Source organism: Scophthalmus maximus, chromosome 10, assembly GCF_022379125.1.
Source record: "Scophthalmus maximus strain ysfricsl-2021 chromosome 10, ASM2237912v1, whole genome shotgun sequence".
Taxonomy (NCBI): domain Eukaryota; kingdom Metazoa; phylum Chordata; class Actinopteri; order Pleuronectiformes; family Scophthalmidae; genus Scophthalmus; species Scophthalmus maximus.
The window spans coordinates 14733148-14754925 of NC_061524.1; the positions used below are offsets into that span (position 1 = coordinate 14733148).

Consider the following 21778-nt stretch of genomic DNA (forward strand, 5'->3'; position numbering starts at 1 on the left):
TTTATATTTACCGTGTCTGCAATCGGAGCTCAGCTTCACTGTAACCAGTATACATTACTGCCAACAACTGCTGTGGAAGTTTGTGCCTTTACGCCATAAGTGACGTTTCATAAAATCAGGTTTCCCCGTCACCTTGTCTGTCACCGTGTGTGTGTGTGTGTGTGTGTGTGTGTGTGTGTGTGTGTGTGTGTGTGTGTGTGTGTGTGTGTGTGTGTGTGTGTGTGTGTGTGTGTGTGTGTGTGTGTGTGTGTGTGTGTGTGTGTGTGTGTGTGTGTGTGTGTGAACATTAGAGCGGCCTGCATGGTTATGCTGTTTCTGTGACAGGCGTCCCCGTAATGAGGCACGCTGCCGTACAGCCTGGTAAAAATAAAATGTAGAAACAGGAATGCCAACGCAGAGAAAAGCAGCAGAAGTGGATGCAGACACAGCACATTTGTCAAACCCCTTCTGTCTGGCCTCTCTCAACCTTTCCTCTCCCCAAAGAAAGAAGCAGGAAGGAATGCACAGTGGGACGATAAGACGAAGAGAGGGGAATATACCTTTTTTTTTCCAATCCTGTTATTTTTGTAGCATAAGGTGAAGCGATACCCTCACTGGGAGTCGTGCTGGGAGGGGCAGGGCGGCAGCAGACGGCACTGATTCCTGTTGCTGCTTTAAGTATCTCGACCTCAACTGTGACTGGCAGGCAGTGAAGGTGAATGTTAGCAAATACATATATGCAGTATAGTACTTTGCATGTTTTTAAAACTATCAATTCTACATTCTACCTATTCAAGACTGTAAAAATTCATGGGAGAGCAGGGGAGGATGTTTATTTTTTTTTAATTGCAGATTTATCATATGAAAATATAGAATGATTACGATCAAATTGTATTATTATTGTTATTTAGCCATATGATGTGGACAACATTAGGCTGCAGCTTCTTCTTCCAAATAAAGGCAGTAGCTAATAGAGCCACCAGTTTGTCCTTGTTTCCACTGGTCACCTGGAGTTAAACCATTCACTTGATCGTTGATCACAACAGGAGGCAGACCTTCGGTAAATGTTTCATGAATAAAACAAATATGAAGCAGGTTCTGCATCGTTTCAGGACTGTTATATTATTTCATAAGGGAAATGTGTTTCTCAGTTTGAAAGAGGGAAAGATTAAGTTTGGTCCCCCTCCCAACTGCAACCATTTCCATACAGTCATTGCAACTATTTGGGAAAAGACAGGCGTGACCAAGTAATCTGCCATCTTGCCATTTTTTATTGTCAGCTGTTTCCCCTCATGAGGCCATTGTTGCATGCAAAAATCCTTCACTTATTTATTATTTACCACTCACTACTAAGGGTTTCCTAATGTGACACATGGAAAAATAAATTCATAATGCATGCTGACGGCTCTTTGTTAATGGCTAGCAACTGTAAACTCTAAAGGTGTAACCCTGCGTTGTGGGATACTTTCTGTACTCTATGATGTGAACAAATGCTCCTTAGACACATAAGACAAAAGTGGTAAGTGGTAAATGCTGAATACATTTAGACACAGTCCAAATGTGTACTTCCATAACTTCATACTGAATGATGAATGATGGCGACCAAATGCAACTAACTGTTCCACGAAGCTGCTTTCAAATGAACTACTTTGTAATTTCCATATATAATAATAATAAATATTTTACCTAAGTATAAGTTTATCCAAGTTACAGGGCTGAGAATATTCTTGAAGTTTTTCCTCACTTACTTCTTCTTGCATATACTCAGGCACAATCAACGGCTGCAGTGTTTTTTTTTCATAAGATTATTCCAGTTAGCTCTTATATTCCCCCTCATCCCTGGTGTTTGCCTCCCAATTGTTGTGTTTCCCGCACAAAGCCCAAACTTGATAGCGACACATTTCAAAAGTTAATGAGACATTGCATCGACTGGCAGGCGTATACGTAGAGGCTGCGAAACAAAAAGCACCGATCTCCATACAGTGAAAACACACATTTGAGATGGGACTTGAATTCAGATGAACATTAATATGTTTTCTTTCCATTAGTTAAAATTGGCTTTGACACAATCTCGTCCTGTTACCAAGGGAACCAAACTACTGTAGGTAAATCAGTGTAGTTAATGTCACTGGAGAGGGAGGGCATACCTCAACTCTCCCACCCCCACCCAAACAATCTCTATCTCACTATGTGTGTGTGCGTGCGTGTCTGGCCCACTCTCTCTCGCTCTGCCTCGGTTAGTCTTTCTCCCTCTCGCTCATTTCCTATGCCAACCCCCCCCCCCCCCCCTTTCTCTCTATCTGCTGCCTCTCCCTCACTCACTCCCGCGTCCCCCCTCACACAACGCTCACTTCCTGACAACCACTGCCAAAGGACTCGCAAGCGCAGCAAATCCCCAGATTCCATCTCTCAACGGGGCCTGGGAGAAGAAAGAGAGAGGGGAGGAAAAGAAAAAAGAAACCTTATAAGTTTAGCCCCGGTGTTGCGACAGTCTGGAGCTCTGTGTTGCAGCCTGTAGCTCCAGCCGCATGGTCTCCACCGGGGGATAAGAGGCTGAATGAGGCCAGGGTTTTGGTGAAAGGAGAAAAACGGAGCCGTCGGACCCTTAACTTTTTCTTTCTGTCATTGCTGACAGACTTTTTTGAGTCAAGTGAGAAAGTTGGCAGAAGACGGCTTAAGTTGGATTAACTGCTCAGGTACAGTTGGACAGGTCTTGTGTTGCTGGCTGGACTCAGCCCCGGCACCATCCGGCCTGGTTCGGTGGCGCAGCAGTTCTGGGCGATGACAGACAGTGGTCGCCCAACATGTTGAGTCTGGATGGCTTGGAGATGATCGCTGTGCTGGTGGTCATGGGTCTCTTCATCAAAGTCCTCGAGCAGTTCGGGATGTTCGAGCCCGTCGGCGGCGAAGGTAGTGTATATTTTTTCCGGGGTTCGTTTGGTTTAATAATGGGACAATTATGGTAGAGCAAAAACTATGATTTTAAAGTTGGTGCAGGTGAATGTGTGTGTGCGTGCGTCCGCGTGCGTGTGTGTGTGCATGCGTGTGTGCGTGCGTGCGTGTGCGTGTGTGTGCATGGACTGTTACTTTCATCTGCAGCAGCCATTCCCTGTGGTCCTGAGTGGGCTGCAGTCCTGCCTGTGGGTGTGGGTTACAAGTGCAACTCTGGGGCCAACTCTCTCTCTCTCTCTCTCTCTCTCTCTCTCTCTCTCTCTCTCTCTCTCTCTCTCTCTCTCTCTCTCTCTCTCTCTCTCTCTCTCTCTCTCTCTCTCTCTCTCTCTCACACACACACACTCTCACACACACAGTAACTTTAGCTGCGCGTGCGAGGCCTCCCTCTGCCCCTGGGGTGTGTGCTTTTACCCTTTAATCGATAACACTATGGACAGAGTGGGTCTGAGTGCTGTGCAGAGGCACTCGTCTGAGGGAATGTCAGCTGTACTCTTATTTGCCTAAAGCCCCAGTATGGCGCTTTTATCAATTGAAGAAATATGGCTCATTTTCTCCTGGTGTTTTGTGGCTGAGTTGGCCTATTGCGATTGGACAAGCACAATTCAGTCTTAAAAGTGTTTCACTTAGTGGATTATTGTCAGTTTGTAAAAGGCACAAAACTTTGTACTGGCCCTTGCTGATTTGGGGTGTATGCGTTATTATAGTAATTATACCAGTTTAACTAAATGAATCATTTTCTGAATTTCATATTTCTAACAATTTTAAAAAGTGTTTGGCTGTAAACGAAAAGGTTGACTGAAGAGGTCCTCGTCCTGCTCTGGGTCATCTCCAGGAGCTTTCTGGTTCGGACCGTCTTATACGGATGACCCATGTTTTGTCCCCCATAAGTCCAATCTACTTTAGGTAGTTCCCACTTGCTTATCCCCTCTCTCTTCGTGACAACAGGAAAGATGGGATTCTTATCTCCATTCTCTGTTTCTCTTCTCTTTTTTCTTCTTCTCCTCTGCTCATTGCCCAGAGTGTCCTGTACACTCGGGAGCCTGTTAACAACAGCACTCTTGACAGGGTCTTAAGTTTTCTGCAGTGGAGCTCTTCTACTCCTGTTTTGAGTCGCTATCTAAAGGACATATACGTGCAATTTCCTCAGTTAAGTGTAAAAAATTGTGCATTGATTAAGAATTTGCAATGTTAGATTCGTCTGGATGCTACAATGTAAGAGACACTTTCCATCCCTGATGCACTCGCTGGACTGCACCCAGTAGTCAAGGTTTGCCAGCAGCTCTGTCATCTCCTTATGACACAGTTCCCCTTGGAAACCTATAGTCAATGCTACAGACACACAAAGTGGAGCGTCATTTATACTCTGAGTATCAGTCTTTGTGTGTGTGTGTGTGTGTGTGTGTGTGTGTGTGTGTGTGTGTGTGTGTGTGTGTGTGTGTGTGTGTGTGTGTGTGTGTGTGTGTGTGTGTGTGTGTGTGTGTGTGTGTGCGTGCGCGTGTGTGTGTGCGCGTGCGCGTGCGTGCGTGCCAGCCAACTCCCCTGCGAGTACTTAGGCTAAGGCTGTTTCTCTTTATTCAAGGAACTTAGTCCAGATGGTAGATAATCAGTAGAACCATGTGCCCACTGGAGATATACACCTGATACACACATCACTCTTTCAGTATATATATATATATATACATATATGCAATATTTCTGTGAAAAGCAACACATATATGCCATATATTTACAATAAACTGTTACATTTAATGTATGTTATTGGTCAGTTCATCAACTTCCACCATGCGTTCCTGTGTAAAATGTACACACCCTCGTTCATTCTCATTATCAATCTTCATATTCCCGCTTCACTCTTTCACCGTACATAATTGTTTTCATCTTGAGTTTCATCTTGTCTCATCTAGGGTCTAATAGTGGAGTGGTGTGTTGGCTGCTTGTGTGACACTGAGTTACTTCCCTCCCATTGATCTGCTGACATGAGTTCACTTGACAGCAGAGGGGTCCACCCCTTGCTCCTCCAAATACGGTTACTTAACAAGATGGCACTGGCCACTCGGTTACTGGTCATGTGTACTCAAGCAGAACTCTTGTCTTATTGGCATAAAACAAGAAGTTTGCAATGAGTGCTGGAGTGTGCAGAGCTGACATCCTACCAATGGAAGACCTTCTCCAGTTTTGGATGAGAAAAAAAGAAGAGATAAAACATTAGTCGTAGTTGAAACGCCTTCTTTTCTCCCTCCTTCAGTGTGACAGACTCACACTTGAGTCGTTTTCTGCTAAGACAGAAAATGAAGAGACTGTGAGACATAACTTTAATGAGCCGTGTCGCTGACCCTATACGCTGATTAAACAACGCGGGCATACACACACATACTTGCATGCTCATCATACTTCAGTGTTCACCAGAGAATGTCGAAGCTGGAGGAAAAAAGAGAGAGAGAGAGGGAGGAGAGAGAGAGGGAGGCTGTGTGATGGAGGAACATGCTGCTCTGGAAGTTTACAAGGCTCCGGTTGATTTAAAGCTAATGGCTAATGGCTAATGGCTGGACTGTGTTCTTTACAAGTTTATGAGGTGGAAATGGAAGAGTTGTACAGTGGGATGTTCTGGCCTGAGCAGGGTGGCCACCTGCCTGGAAGAAAAAAGCCTTTTCTTGCACATTCCTCTTGTTCTAAAAAAAACAAAACATTCCATCGATAGAATTTGTTGACTTTAACTTCCTCGAGATACAAAAGAAATCCCTGTCTATGGGTTTTTCTGATAACGGATATGCCACTTTATTTTCTCCCACCTGCTCCTGTCACTGAGATATACTATATCTTGCTGTCCGTCAGTGGATGTCTGCGGCTCATTAGGAGCTACTTAGAAACTTAGTATGTGCAGTGCATGTGCGGCAGTCAGCTGTCTTTTCATGGTCACTCACTTCTCACATGAAAGGTGTGGCATCTTGCCATGTGCACCACGGCCTACTTCAGCCTTTTACTTCAGAATAAATTGAACTGGCACTGAGCTGGATGAGGTCCTGGATGTCAGGGATACGTTCCAGCACCGCTTCATCATCTTCTGAGACGCCTTTCATACTGTAATATCTGTCCTCGCCTATGTATCAACTCATACCTGACTCAGCTGCAGGATTTGAACCATATGTCAAACCAGCCTAGCGGAATCTAATCTTTCACTTTGCACAGTGATGATCTACTTCACTCCCACGGTTTGATCCCTGTCAGTTCCTTGTGTAGAAGCACATGATTCTTGTCACTGAGGTGGCACACAGGTGAAAAAGGAATGTTAGATTCATTTAGTTTTATATGTCACAATAATTACTTTTTTTTTTCCTGGACTCACTTCTACTGTGCCACCTGCAAGCTCTGTTGGGCATATACTTTTGTGATGAATCCAGTGTTTTCCATATTCAGGGTTAGGATCTGTCAGTCATCCAAAACTGTGGTCCAGACCAATATCTTGCCAACTGTAAAAGCATGTTAGCATTACTTGTATGCACTTTTTGGGTAATATCTTTATGGTTGAATACACTTATTGTTAGTTGCTTTGGACAAAGGCGTCCGCTCAATGAATGTAATGTAATGTACTGTAATGTAATGTACTGTAATGTAATGTACTGTAATGTATTTTGAGCATGTTAGCACCCTCAAAACAACACAGTGCCCTCCCAGAGGAAGTCACATTCATACAGCTATACTATACACCAATCAGCCGCATCATTAAATATGATAACAGGTTTTAATGTTGCTCTTTCAATCGTGAGCAACCGCGCGAACTGGAGAAAGTGATGACCATAATGACAATAACTAGTGTGTCTTTGGTGTGAGCAGTTTAGTTTTACCTCCAGAATGGAACAACATCCTTTTGTTATATAAATCCCAGCAAATCCCCTTTTTCATGCTTTCAAGATGATATTTGGCTGTGACCAGCACAGTGTGTGTGCATGTGCGTGTGTGTGTGTGTGTGTGTGTGTGTGTGTGTGTGTGTGTGTGTGTGTGTGTGTGTGTGTGTGTGTGTGTGTGTGTGTGTGTGTGTGTGTGTGTGTGTGTGTGTGTGTGTGTGTGTGTGTGTGTGTGTGTGTGTGTGTGTGTGTGTGTGTGTGTGTGTGTGAAGGAATGAGACATTATGACGGAGAGGGATAAGTGCAGTTAAATTGCTTAGCGGTCAGCAGAGGACCCATTTATGTCCAAGCACGCCTCTCTCTCTCACACACACACACACACACTCACAGAGGCACCTCCATCTACCCTTATTGTAATTGCCCTTCAATTGATAGGCAAGCTAATGGAGATGCAGTGTGTGTGTGTGTGTGTGTGTGTGTGTAGGACATTATAGCTGACAAGTCTGATGATATTCTTGATATTCCATGTCAATCATCTGTACTAGTGCTTTGACTTCATAACGAATACAAGGCTTTTGATTTTTATTAGAATTCCGTTTTTTATTTTTTCAATTATGAGCTAAGAAGTCTCTAAACTGTTGGGGAAAGTTTAAACAAGGGCAGGCTCATGGACACTGTTGCCTGTTTCAGTGGTTTGGACAAGTGTCCTGGACGTGGGAAACGTTATAAACAGTCATGAAGCTGCAGTGTGAGTGGGGCAGACTGTCCTTGTTGTCCTTGTCTGAGGCTCTTTCTCGCTCACCCCTCTGACGGCTGGCCAGCTAAAAGATGCGAGCCTGGGACACAGGAGGATCAGACGGGGGATATTTAATACACAAGTCCCTCTCCCCTCCGCCACCCCACTCTCTCTTCTCTTCTCACTTTTATCTATTTCCCCCTCCTCTCTCTCTCTCCTCCTCCTCCTCTGTCGCCGTGTGTCTTCTTTTTTTTCTTCATCTGGCTCCCCTTCCCACAATTTGATTATAGCAGTCATGTGTGTGTGAGTGAGCGAGGTAGAGAGAGAGATGAGAAGAGAGAAAGGTTATTTGTATGGCAGGTGCTCTGTGGATAACAGAAACAAAGTTGTTGACGGGCTGCCTCTCTCCCTCTGACACTCATCTGCAGAAGGATGATAACATTGAGAATAAACAATAATGAATATCCAAAGATACACACACACACACACACACACACACATGCAAACGTGTCCTTGAAAATATCCCTTGCTGGCTTATTAGAGTTTATACAAATTTGCATGAGCACAGCTTCGCCTTGTGTCTGAAGACCTTTTCTTGTGTGCAGCTTAACTCGTAAAATGTCCCAGCACTTGGTTTTTCTGCGTAAGATGCTCCAGCAGTTTGCAGGCGCAGAACCGAGTAACGTTTCATTCGATTTGGCGGGATCAAAGCAGCCACATCCCCAAGCGAAGCACGCAATGGATTCAAATAATCTTAGGTGTAATGGTTTTAAACGCTAATTACAGGTCACCTAGTAGGATCCTGCTCGGTCGAGAGCCCCTCAGTTTGTAATTCAATCCCACAAGCCAAACAGTAGGCGAGCATGGGCACTGTGGAAATATGTGAAATGATTACTTCCATTAAAAGACTTATGTGTGCAAGACAATGGCATCTCTTCAATGTTGATCAGAATTGTATTAGCTATTTATTAAGTATTAAGTGATCATCAGCAATGCATCACAAGCTCCCAAGTGAATGAAACGCACGTCGTTGCTGACAAGCATCATTGTGACCGTCGAGAAAGGAAAAGTAGATATTCAGTATTTCACAGGTGAGATGGGTCATTTTTTCGGTGCTGTTCGGTGGAGTGTGTTTGCCGAACCAGCAGCTTTCTCAGGACAACATTCGGACAGAGACAATTGATATGAGCGCATGTTTTGCCGTGAGCGAGCTAAAAGCTAAACAGCTCAATCCTCATGTAGGAGGAGGGATTTGTGAAGGTGCACCCTGTTGCTGCCCGGGAGCCGACTCTTGCAAAGTGTCAGTTCGTTCAAGATCAACTTACCCATACCTCGAAATCAAGCTGCAATGGTGTCATCATCACTACCATCTGACATCAGGTTCCCCCGACTAAGGAGAAGCAGTTAGTTTGATGTATGTGGTCAATGATTTGGTACAGTATGGCTCCTAAAGGATGACATAGAATTTGAAATAGTCCCTGATAGGAAAAAGGTTCCCCACCCCTGGTTGCTCATTGTCAATGTATTGCATTGTACCACAATTACTGCAATAGCAGTCTATAGCAAAACACATGTTGAACTCGGACATAAAAACAATCTATACAGCAGAAATAAAACAAAAAAATAAATTAAAGTGGATTAAAGGACATTAAATATCATGCTGTGTACAGGATGATGATTCCCAGACAAGATGTTAAAAGTCAAAGTCTCAGCTTTGTCAAGTTAAAGGATCGATTCACATTTTTAAATGTATTCTCTATTAATCCCTTCATTTGTATTTCTCTTTATTACACACAATTACAGTATTGAGGAGGGCACACAAGCACCAGGATGACATTTTGTATGTGTGGCAGACAGTGGCTATTGTTCACCCAGTTTTACAAATACAAAGGAAGGCTTTAGGCGAGCATTCTTCTGATGTTGATATCAATTTGATATGTATTCATGAATGGATCTCAAGAAACATTTAGGATACTGTGCCGGGCTCCTGCCAGCTGGTTGGATTTTTCCCAAATTCAGTTTCTTGCTGTTGTTTGGTCCAACTTAGTAATTTGTTGTTTTGCTGGTGTTAGTACACGCTGTATCACAGATGCAGTGACAGTAATTCCCTCTAAGGATTTATTGTAGTGATCTCCTTGGTAACACATTTTTCAACAGCTGAAACCAAATCTTCGGACAGCTGACATTCGAACCCTGACTCCTGCTAGAAAGGGTGTTTGTTTTTTTTCACTTCTGTATTATTATTATCGACCTGTTTGGCATTTTTACCTAATTTGGCTCCTGGCAGGAAACAGCAGAGCTGAGTGTTTATGTTTTGATGGAAATAAGTTTAGGGGATTGTTGTGAACGATGCAAACCCAATTTAACTTGACTGATTTACACAGGATGCATTTTTTTAAAAAAGCCTGAAAGCAGAGTGTCAGAAATAAGGGTCAAAGGATCAGCTTTAATTCTGTTTTGGCCTGCTCTAGCTTTGAACTTACCCGGTGTCGTAATAGCAAACATGAGCGTTACCATCCCTTGCGGGACTGTGTGAACGTGTGTGTTGGAAATTGTTTAATGTCTTGTGATCTTTCATTACCCTCCCGCTGGCAGGCTGGTCTCTGGAGCTGAATTTAAATGAAGGTCAATAACAAAAAGAATAACTATGGGTGACCAGCGCTGTTGAATTCAATGTTGCCAATCGAATGTCTTACCTTGCACTGCCCTCTTCAGGTTTAAAGGTTAATTGCTTCAATGTGTGGTTGAGTAGATCGGAGGTTTTCATCCCTCACGACTCAGCGCTATGCAAGTCGAGTCCGGGTGTTTCTTTAAGGGATGAGACTGCATGATTTCTTTTTCTCGTCATTGATCTGCTGAGTACTTCCCTCATTAATTGATTTTTCTCTCATCTACAGTAAATTATGTCAGAAAATCCTTAAAGGTGCCCATTATGGTTTCCCAGAGCTCAACCACACAAAACAAATGTCTTGTTTTGTGCAACCAGCAGTCCAAATAAAAGTATTTACTTATGAAAAACTGGAATCAGAAAATATTTTACATTTTCCCCCGGGAATAATTATGAAACAATTATTCAATTATCACATAATTTGTCAAAAATCGAACTAGTTTCTTAGGATTATTCAACATTTCTACATTAATTAATGCTATCAAACTGCTTAAAAAAATCAAATTTTGAATGGTTTAAATTACGTTACAGGAAGCATATTATGCTCGTATTCAGGTTTAAATTTTAATCTGGGTTATTACTCGAAAAGGTTTACATGCTCTAAGGTTCAGAAAACACTTTTCAGTCTCAAATGCTTCCAGCACATGTAGGAAGTGTTGGCCTCTGCCTTCGCTTTACCTGGCTTTGTTTCGGGGAGTCAAGTCTAGCCGCTAGTTGTGCCTTATATTCTTTCCTTAACATCATGACATCACTACTGTATGTTGTGACGAGGCGTTCCGTGTTTTCTGTCGGGTAGGGGAGTTCTCTTTCCTGCAGACTTTGGGCGTTTAAACTTGCCAGACCTTTTACATACACAGAAAACCTATAACACACTAAAGGAAAGGGGAAAACGGAAAAAAGCTAAATATGACTCCTTTGATCTATCATCTAATAATGTACTGAAAAAAAACATGAAATGAAATGAGAAGTAATGGCACAGTCAATAATTTATTCATTGAACTTGAAGGCTCAGCTTTTCACCGCAACAAAAATTGTCCAGCAAAAATCCTTGATTAATGCTTCTGTCACGTATTCACGTTTTTCCATCATAAACAAGAGGTAGTGCCCTAATACTAAGCCATCTACATTTCTGAAAAGCAATATTTAAATAAAACTATTAGTCTGGAAGTCAGTGTAAATACTATTCATGTAAACATAAATAATCCACGACGTCTCGTTTCCTCAAAAGAGAAAAGCCTCCGATTGTGTGCACCTTCTAAAGAAAAACTGTTAATTAAACAGCTCTGTCTAGTTTGTGCTGAAAGGCCTCGGTAGAAATGAATCTGTTTTTGTTCCACATCGCGGTATTAAAAATATCCTCAAAAGCTAATGATCTATGCAAATGGATCTCTCCTTTCACTTATCTAATTGGAAACACACTAGCCAATTTTGAGCACCATTTGTCAATGACCTCCTTTGTGTCTTCTTCACTGCACACACACACACACACACACACACACACACACACACACACACTTAGACATTTTAATCAGTTTGGAGAGGACTAATTGCCCAGGTAGACGTCTAAATATGGAGGTATTTCAATTACTTGGTGTGTCTGGCTTCAGGCAAAATATGCCTCACAGAGACTAATCAACTAAGACTGATTAACCCAACATTTTATTACAGTTTAAGGGTGTGTGTGCACATGTGTGTGTGTGTGTGTGTGTGTGTGTGTGTGTGTGTGTGTGTATGCATTCGTGTGGGGATACTGTAGATACCGTAGATAAGCTTGCCATGTGAAGAGCTTCATGTGTATGTATGCAGTCATGGATGTGTTTTTGTTTTCACAATGAGAGTTGCCTCCATATGTTCCAAATGTAATGATTAGTAGGTCAAAAGACATGTAGGCGTTAAATTTGATTAAAATATATACAATTTTGGTTCTGAATTGTCTTAACAGCCATTGGATGGATTGCCATGGCGATTCATGATGCCTCGCGCTCCATGCATTGCCATCATTGGGTCAAATTATTTATTTCACCAGTACAATAACGTTCATGTTGTTGTCATTATAATTACTGTCAGCATGTTAGTGTATTACCATTTAACTCAAACCGCCGCGTTGACAGTCTCACAGGGCCTCGATAGTGAAGCTGTAGAATCTTGTTTTGACAACCAGATGACATAATTGCTATTTCAAAAGCACAATTGAAGCAGCTCCTAAATAAACAACTAACATATAGTCATACAGCTATATTTAATTGAGACATCTGAATAAAATGTTCTCAGCTAAATTTAGCCCACCGCTGTTTTACAGTAAACTAGGTGTCTAGACATCTTTTGACCTGCGAGTGAGTAAATCAGTGCACACAGGTTTACAATAGATGCAATAGTGGACAAAGCTCAGATTTATGTTGCCATTAATAGAACCAACGGTGACGAGTTCACAGTTCAGAACCTTACATTATTCCTGGAATCACAGGGCAGTCATGTCTGTGCAAAGTTTGAGAAAAGGAAGTTATCTCTTTTGTTTACTTGTACCGTAATATATATTGATCTTACATTTCTGTCTCGGTATATGGCAGATACCCTGATGTATTATGAACGAGATGAAGCCAGCTTTAATCGCTCACTCTTTCATCCTTGATTTCAAAGACTGAATTATTACTGGCCTGAATATGTCACTGTATTTAGGCATTTATGTAGCCTAGTAAATTTCTTGCCCATAAATGTAGGCAAAACACAGTGTTTGCCTGCATTTATGGGCAAGAAATTAAAATGTTTAATGTAGTCTGCAGATTAGAAATCTCTACAGATGACCGGCTGCTAGGTACTGCACATCTAATAACCATATTTCTCAATTATGTTCTCTTTAATAATCTCCATTTTCATGATCGTAACGACCCTTTTGTAATAATGTCTAATCCTTTAGTGCATTAAGAAGCAATAATACGTCTCCCTTTCTGTAGCCCTCGTAAGGCTCATTAAGTCCTTCACATTATGTGACAGTGATTGAGGATTATACACCTCGAGTGTCCATGGGCCAGTTTCTGACGGCAAAAATCATTGCTGTTGTCGTTTTCTGTACCAAAGAGCATAAGTCTGTTTCTGACTGAGAGCGGGTTGTTTGGTCTCACACGGCATGCCCTGAGATGCATGCTCTCTGAAGCTCTGCAGCTATTTGGTAGCTCTACGTCTCATTTTGACTCTGAGAATCATTAATCAAACTACAGACGCACCGAGCCCTCTGTAGACCTCTCGGTCTCCCCCAGCTCCCCACTCACCCTCCCCTCCATATCCTGGTTTCTTTCTGTCTGGCGTTGAGCCGACCTGCTCACTGGCACAGAGAGACTCATGCACGTGTACTGTGCGTATACAACATGCAGTATACAATCTTAGAGACAACGCTTTTGATGTGTGCTATCTCCCCCCTCTTACTTTTGTGTCGAACATTCACTTGCAGCTTTGATAACAGGGAGTGATGTTGAACACGTGGGGGACGATGAAGGTGATGAAGGACAAATTTTGTCACTTTCTGCTTTTACAGTTGAACAATTTCTTTTTAAGGGATGCACTGAACTGCTTTCTCTGCCGATACGGAATCCAGGGAGTGTACTCTGCTGGAAGGAAAAAGTCACCATTAGTTGTTTCAGCAAATGCCTCAAAACAGCATATATTTATGTTGACGTGACAAAGCCCTCTCGGCGTCTGTCACTCGGAAGAGAAGTTGGGAGTCGAGTGGTGTTTTTATAGAGCCACACTGTCTACAGAAGGTTGTGGTAGATCAGCAAAACGTTGAACTGGGACTCATGAGACTATTGTTCTCTTCCAATTTCCTACTACAAGTCGACGTTGGTTTCTTTTAATGATGACCATGAGCCTGACCTGCTCTTAACCAAGTAGTCACTGTATTTGAGCCCAAAGCATGCTCGTACCCTAACTATGTTATTTTTGTGAACAGAAATCTGGATAAACCTTGATCATGATGGTGACAGATTAGAAAATGGTTTTGTTTTTGCAATGTGTGACTTTCAACTGTTGTGGAGACCATCACACAAATAATGATATACTGTTATTGGGTTTAAAAAAAAAGGCCAAAAAGTTAGAAATTATGTATTTTGTTGTATAATTTGGATTACTTTTAGCTTTGTGATACCTCAGCTCATGGTTGCTGCCAGTACCAAGTACCAATTTGATACTAATGTTGTTTTTCCAAAATTTAGAATCTGTAGAGCTCACTGCCAGGAACTCATTAGAGTCATTTTTAATGTGAGGTAATATACAGTATAGTCGGGGTTTGCTTTGGCACTAAAAAGCGTGAATGACTCATGGACTTTGGAAACACTGATTTGCATAATGAAATTCACAAAAGGAACTAATGTGGCTGGCACAGAATCTGCATATAGAGTATTAAAGTTGGGATTGAGATTATAGTGATCCAGTGAGTAAAATCAGTGCATCCATACTCCTGATCATTAACTTTGTCGAATCCCACCTCAACATTATGTTTCGCAGGGCTATAAAGGCTATATCACGTCCTGTAGTGTGCCATCTTTGCTCGTTTTTACACAAACCTTTTTCCAATCAAGGGCTATTTGAATTTTTATAACATCCTCCGAGGGCCATGTTAAATTATTGAACACATAAACCACACTAACCTCGCAAGCGTGTTGCCTGGAACTGCCTCACTTTGGCGAGGTGTCTGATGTCAGATGGTTGTGATGATTGCTCACAGCAGAAGGTTGTCCCACACAGTCTCCTCAAAGAGAGAAAAGTCTCAGGACGCATACACAGGGTACAGAAGCAGCGCACAGGGAGGTTGTTGTACTTAGTTTGGAGCATGTTGTTGCTTTGCAGTTCAGTGATTTCATGTCAGGTTGTCAGGCGCATCCGCTGGCTGCGCGTTAAGTGGCTTAAAGCTACAGTGTGTATTATTAAGAATAAGTTATTCACAGAAATTCAATATATTGTCCATAACTATGTGTTCATATATGTATAATCACCTGCAACAAAGAACCAATGTTTTTTCGTCAACTTTGAATGAGTTAAACATAGTTACAGTAGGTGGAGCCCACATCCTAAAAGTCGCCATGTTTGCTACGTCGTATTGAAAAAGGTTGCACACAACGGCCCAGAATACGTCGCCTCCGCTGCCAGAAACCAGAAATGGAATCAGCGTTGCGCCACCATGAAGTGTGCCCTGTCGGGTATTCAGTTGGTTGCGGTTTGCAACAAATAAGTGTGACCCCTTTCCAGTGGCACTTGCCACAGCATGCATGGCTAACAAACTCTGGAACAGAGACGAGTGTGAAAAATTGGAAAGATCTATCTTTTAGTGTTTTTTATATTGTGCCATATCAGTATTCCTTTCTGTAACGGTAATTAATCCCTCGCCCGGTGCCCACAGCTCATTCTCCCACATATTTTCCTCCTGAATGAGGTATCAGCTTCTTAGCTCAAACTGTAACACATTGTTGAAAGGTTAAAGCCGAGGTCAGTAAGATGGACTACAGTCAGGACCTGGACCTACATGTATAACCAATACATCATTGAGATTCATCAGATGTGGACAGAGCGTTTTCTATTTTAACCTTTTCTCGTCTTGGCACTGCTTTTGAATTGAATAGCCCCTGGGTTAAAGTCTCAAGCCTAAATCCGACATATGCTATATTAATTCCACATGGCAAGTTTCAAAAACATATCGCATGTGGACCAAAATGGATCACCGTGATGATTTAAATCTTATTTTTTTTTCAGAGTGCGTCTATCTGTGGAAGGATGTCAGTGAGCCAGATGTGCCATCAGTCTATCCCGTCCCGACCGAAATATTCCCCACTGCTCTGGATTACATATGCAATGCACGTTAGGCAGATTTCGCCTCCAGGCTGTGTGTTTGTGTGTGCGCTCGCGTTGACTTGACACCCGGGGGACTTTGCCACATCTGTGAGTTTGTCCACAGTAGCCGCCTGGTCAGATGCTTCGCCTCTCCGTTGTCAAGGTGTCCCTCCTCCCTTCTTTAGTCCTTCTGTCCTCCTTCTCTTAATTCTGTCCTTCGTTCAGTCCTTGCGTCACCCCCGGTTGCTCTTATTTCTTCCTTAGCCACCTAGCCCCCCCGCCCGCCATCCCTCTCCTTTCTCATTTCCCAATTAAAAGTCTTTCATATTTTCCCCCTCTTTCCTCCATCCTCCTCCCTCCATCCATTTCTCGCGTCCCTCCTCTTTCCTCCCTTCACTCAGTCCCATCACTGACCCAATTAAGCGTGGGGAGGGACACAGCAGGAGGAGAGTGACGGAGGTAAGGCGAGAGAGGGAGAGGGAGAGGTAGGGTGGGCAGAGGGAGTTGGAGAGTCCGTAGCAGAGAGAGTCACAAAACACGATCCGCCTACCTGCCAGGACATACACAGTGAATTGTCCAAACTTCTCCTGGAACTTAAACAACCTCTGACAGCCTCGAGGGCGACGGGAGAGTCGGGCAGCGAGTCGACAGTCCTGCTGCCACGCACTTACTGCTCTCGATGAAGAAACGAGGAGAATAACAATCTACCTTCGGTGAAGAAAGCGGGTGGGGTGCCGTGCGGAGTTAGGATGGGCGAATGCCGCCACATAGAGGGAGACTGAGAGGAGAGACTGAAGCGACAGAGACGCTGCATTCCTGGTTGGAGCTGGGGGGGAGGGGGGTAACGTAGTTGCCCTGGGGCAAGAGAGAGGGGTTTTTTTGTTGACAGAGAGAGGAAGAGGGAGAGGATGCAGCTGTTCTTCCAAGACAAGTGGGAGGTGGAGGGGCTGCAGACTGTGGGCATCCTCCTGGTGGTCTGCAGCTCCCTCAAACTGATGCACTTCCTGGGGCTTATCGACATTTCAGTGGCAGGTAAGAGAAACGGAAAGGAGGCGAGAGAGAGAGAGAGGCGCCGAGTGAGAAATCAAAATGATGACTGTGTTGAGGGAAACGCGCAGCTGGAAAGCAGGGTGTCTACGTGTGTGTGTGTGTGTGTGTGTGTGTGTGTGTGTGTGTGTGTGTGTGTGTGTGTGTGTGTGTGTGTGTGTGTGTGTGTGTGTGTGTGTGTGTGTGTGTGTGTGTGTGTGTGTGTGTGTGTGTGTGTGTGTGTCTACGTGTGTGTGTGTGTGTGTGTGTGTGTGTCTACGTGTGTGTGTGTGTGTGTGTGTGTACATGTGTCTACGTGTGTGTGTGTCTACGTGTGTGTGTGTGTGTGTGTGTGTACGTGTGTCTACGTGTGTGTGTGTGTCTACGTGTGTGTGTTAATCAGCTGTCATGTTACTCACACCTGTTTTTGTCCTGTGCGTGCCATTGTGGGTGGATATATAGTTATGTCTTTTGAGAATGGATCACTACTAGACGACAGAGTGTGTATCCACACCTCTCAAGCTCACATTTCTGTGCAGCACATTAAAACTGCTGCATTTATGACACAAAGGCGATAAAAGGCTTGTTAACAAATACGTGTGACTAAAAAATTCAGACCTGTAAATTATCTTGGTGTAGGCCCCGAAGACATTTCTGAAATGTGTCATTCGAAAATTTAGAGTTGTGTCTGCAAATGATTTGATGATGAAGATGTGAACACCGATTTTATCCATCTCGATCAGTTTGCCCATCTCAAGGAGTTGTACAGTGCTATGTCTTCTGTGTCTCTGATGGAGGCTTTCCAAAGTCTGAGGAGGACACCCGGGTGGTGTCATCGGGGTTATCTAAAGGGGGTATGGAAAACAAGATACACGACTGGAATCGGTTGGCCTGGGATCATGCGTCTTAATCACAAGGCCACACCTAAATAACTTGCATTTTCTGAAATCCTCTCATCGCCAGATGTCAGGAGGGCCTAAAGGCCACAGAGGCAAGGGTCAGCGTCGGACCTGCACCACCATTCTGTGTCCCGTATACGTGATACACTGTAAAACTGCAATAATACATGGCTGCTGCGCTCACCTCAGTTGAGGGATTTCTTTTCTCTGTGCCTGAAGAAAAATCCTCAGATCTCCTGGGTTCATGAAACCTGAAGCTCCTTCAAATGTTACCACACATTGCCAAAAAAAGAAGAAGGTGTAGCCATCAAGCTGAAGCTGGAGCTGTTTTTCATATTTCCTGAAGAGTTGTGATGGTCTGTCTGTGTATCCCGGGGGAAACTATTGAACTCTAATTGCACGATCATTACGGGGCGCGCTGGGAGTGTCATAATGTTGCACACTATATATATATATTTATTTTATTTTTCCCCTTGCCTGATGAGCAATAGACAGTTTTCCCTTTTCGACCTACTCGGGGCAAAATGAAAGAATTTCTGGTCTCATTGTCAGTGCCACTCAAAAAACCATTTTAACTTCAAAGGCTGGAGAACAAATTGATTGCATATTACTTCAGTAGCATAAGGAGAACGGTAACCTACTTGTTTTCAACAAAGGATTGTTTTGGAGCACAGAATATTCAGTTAATGTTAGACACCTTAGTGTGGAGTACTGTATCTTTCTTGATTCTAAGTTAATGGTAAGCTTTAAACAGCCATGACAGAGAAAACAACAGTATAGATAGATAGATAGATAGATAGATAGATAGGGAGGGAGGCATGCTTGTGTGCGTGTGTTTATTCAAAATCAGGTTATTCCCTCTGAGATCAAATATCTCTTTTCCAAAGGACACTTGGCCAGGACAGCCTGAGTCCATCTACTCAAAGACATCACAACAAGCAAGACATTTCATCATCAGCAAAGGACAAACATTACAGAGAAGGAAGAGGAGAGGGGGAAGCTTGTGAGACAGGCGGACAGGGAAAAAAGAAGGTGTCTCTGTCCTAAAACAAGCAACACTCTAAACACTGACAGTTTCCAGTAGATTTGGCCTTAATGGTTCCTTCAAGTATTTCAAGCTCAGTGTTGTCTGCAGAGCAGACGCAGTAGAACTCGTGATTTTGTAGGTTTTTTTGGTTTGTTTTTAGTTAGAGTTGTGAAGGTTAAGAAAATAATGACATTCACAAAGAAACTAATGAAAATATGTTTCACAGCAGACACTCATAGATACTTCATCAAATCTGTAATCTTTAATGCAATCCCACGTTCCCAAACATGAAATATACCCATTAGAGAAGATTTACGCCCCTTGTGGCAAAGGTGTTTGTTCAGGTTTTTTGTGTATGTGCAGTTTTAAACTCTTATGACTTAAGTAGTTTTTTCCATTGTAGTTGCTACTTTATACTTATTCTCAACCATAGCTTGCAAATTAAAATATGGACTCCACGACATTTATTCTACAGCTGTGGTTGGTAATACTTTGAATATTGATTCATAAAACATATGTAGCACATAGGAACTCATCTAAAAAAATAGATTAAGAAGTTTTAATATAACAACTCAATCTCATCTCAGGGTAATTTAGTAGCTGTTCTGGAGCTTTTGATTCAATTCAATTCAATTTTATTTGTATAGCGCCATATCACAACATACATTGTCTCAAGGCACTTTACATAGTGAGGTCAATATTACAATATTACAGGGAAAACCCAACAAATCCCACAATGAGCAAAGCACTTGGCGACGGTGGAGAGAAAAAACTCCCTTTTAACAGGAAGAAATCTCTGACAGAACCAGACTCAGTTGTGGGCGGAGCTTCTGTCTCGACCGGTTGGGGTGAGGAGAGAAATGAGGAAGAGAGGAGAGGTGGGCAGAAAGAGGGTGGGAGGAGAGACAGTAGGAGAGAAGAGAGAGAGAGGACAGTTGTACAACCGCCGCTGTAATCTCTACCAGACTGATACTTATAATTAAAAAATACAATTATGTTGTTGTCATTATTAGTGATGATATTAACATTAATATTAATAATAGCAATAATAATAATGATGATCAAATCACTCGATTTCATTACTTATTATATTATATATATATAGTCTTCTATGTGTTACTTCTAAAGTACTCAGCTCGGCTTTTGTGCTTTTTTACTGTTGGTCACAGTATTTGATATTCAGATGTGTATTGTGGTCAGCTATTACGTCCTAATGGAAAACGAAATGGTAATGTACTCACACACACACACAAACCCTGAGGCAGAGGGCTGGGTAGGTGCTAAGCGACTGGATGAATTAATCTGGTGTCCGTTGGAAAATGTGCTCAGCCTTTTCTGGCGCCAAATGACGCCAGAGCCTGTGAGGTCGGAGGGCCGAGTCCCTGAGGCTCCATGGTGCAGGGACGCAACAGGGTGACACATCACCCCAGAGGCTAGATTGTCAGTGGCGGCAACATGGTCGTATTGGTTTTTCTACCCTGTCATGGCCTTCATCCCTCAGACTGCTGGGGTCCTGCTGAAAGGGGATGAGGGGACTGTTACCATGGAAACTTAGAGGCAAGAGTAAGTATGTGGGTTCTTGCGTGCGTATTTGTTTTCACTTCCTCCAAATGATTTTCATATTTATTCTGTGAGTAGGCATTAAGGTTTGCAGGGAGTTCAGCTGGAACCATGGTGTCGGGTGTGCTTGGGGTGGTTGAAGTGGTTCTTGCGGTTTCGTATTAGTCTGGCAATATCCTACTATGAAGTTGAATTAAAGTCCTTGTTGATGTTCGACTTGTTTCAAAGCGTTGCTGTCCGCTGGTTTTCCTAGAGCCTCATGGCACTGAATGTGGCAGTGCGATGGGAGTCTGATTAGGGAAACCGTGTCTTACTCGTGGTCACGCTATGCTGCTTGTTGCGCGGTGATATCTACAGTTCCAAGCGGTACCCGTGGTCTCCCATCACTTAACCAGGTCAGCAGGCAATTACCAATTTGCCTAAAAGGAATGATTTGGTCTGTTGTTGCACCCAGCCGTTGCATGGCGTGTGTTTTTGGTTTTGCGTGCATGTGCGTGTGTCTGAAAACGAAATGAAATCACAAATTTGCATGTGTCTGTGTGTATGTGTGTCTAACCTTTGTGCTATGGTTGGCGATTGCAGGTAATCCTTCCACCAGCCAAAGCAAAAAAACCATAAAGCAGCGATTCCTCAAGCTGCTGCCGTGCTGCCAGCCCTCGGTTGCCCCCTCGATCAGTCAAAGCAAGTTCACCTTCACTCTCTCCGTACATCTCTGCTTCCTGCCATGTGTCCAGCCTCTTCAGTGACCCAAGTTTCATCCGGACACTTTGTGTGGATGCCGTTGTGTAGACACATCAACCCGAAAACATTCAGTGTATACTGCACATAAACCCACGTTGCTGTTGTGGCACACGGGTCTGACCCGTTTTTGTGTTTTTTGTGATTTGGAACGTGCTGTTTCCTTGGGCGGGAGAACATGTGTCTGTGTGTGTATGTGTTTGAGAGGTTAAGGTGAAATCCGGTGCTCGAGGTCTGAGAACGTGTAATACATGACATATGCTATGAGTTGACAGTTATTTTTGAAGAAACAGATGAGCTGAAAATGGGACGAGGAAATACCAACATGTCAGTGCCTGTTTCCCCTTTTAAAATGTCTTTATTCATGAATGTGAAAATGATGATGATGTGTTGTTAACGTTTTCTGCCGCTACCTCAGTGCAGGACTCTCCCCAGACATTTAAATGAGGTTTTACTCACCATGTTTTGCTTTGTGCTGGGAAGTAATACAGCTCCCGCTGGAACAAAGAGGTGTGGAAATTGCTTGGCCTACAT

The 21778-nt window shown here is 43.1% G+C and overlaps 1 protein-coding gene across 4 annotated transcripts in view; it reads left to right on the forward strand.

Annotated features, from left to right (window-relative positions):
• The window catches only part of LOC118284242 (Kv channel-interacting protein 2), an 82105-nt gene that overhangs the window by 55971 nt on the left and 4356 nt on the right, over positions 1-21778 (forward strand). The window contains exon 2 of one of the 4 annotated variants that reach the window (XM_035606993.2): positions 21089-21187. The exons of 1 other annotated variant lie outside the window; for it this stretch is intronic. In XM_035606993.2, the coding sequence (XP_035462886.1) occupies positions 21089-21187 (99 nt within the window). Of the gene's footprint in view, positions 1-2324; positions 2890-15893; positions 17027-21088; positions 21188-21778 lie in introns of those variants that run through there. 2 more of the 4 variants (XM_035606996.2, XM_035606995.2) reach the window with 2 other exon arrangements.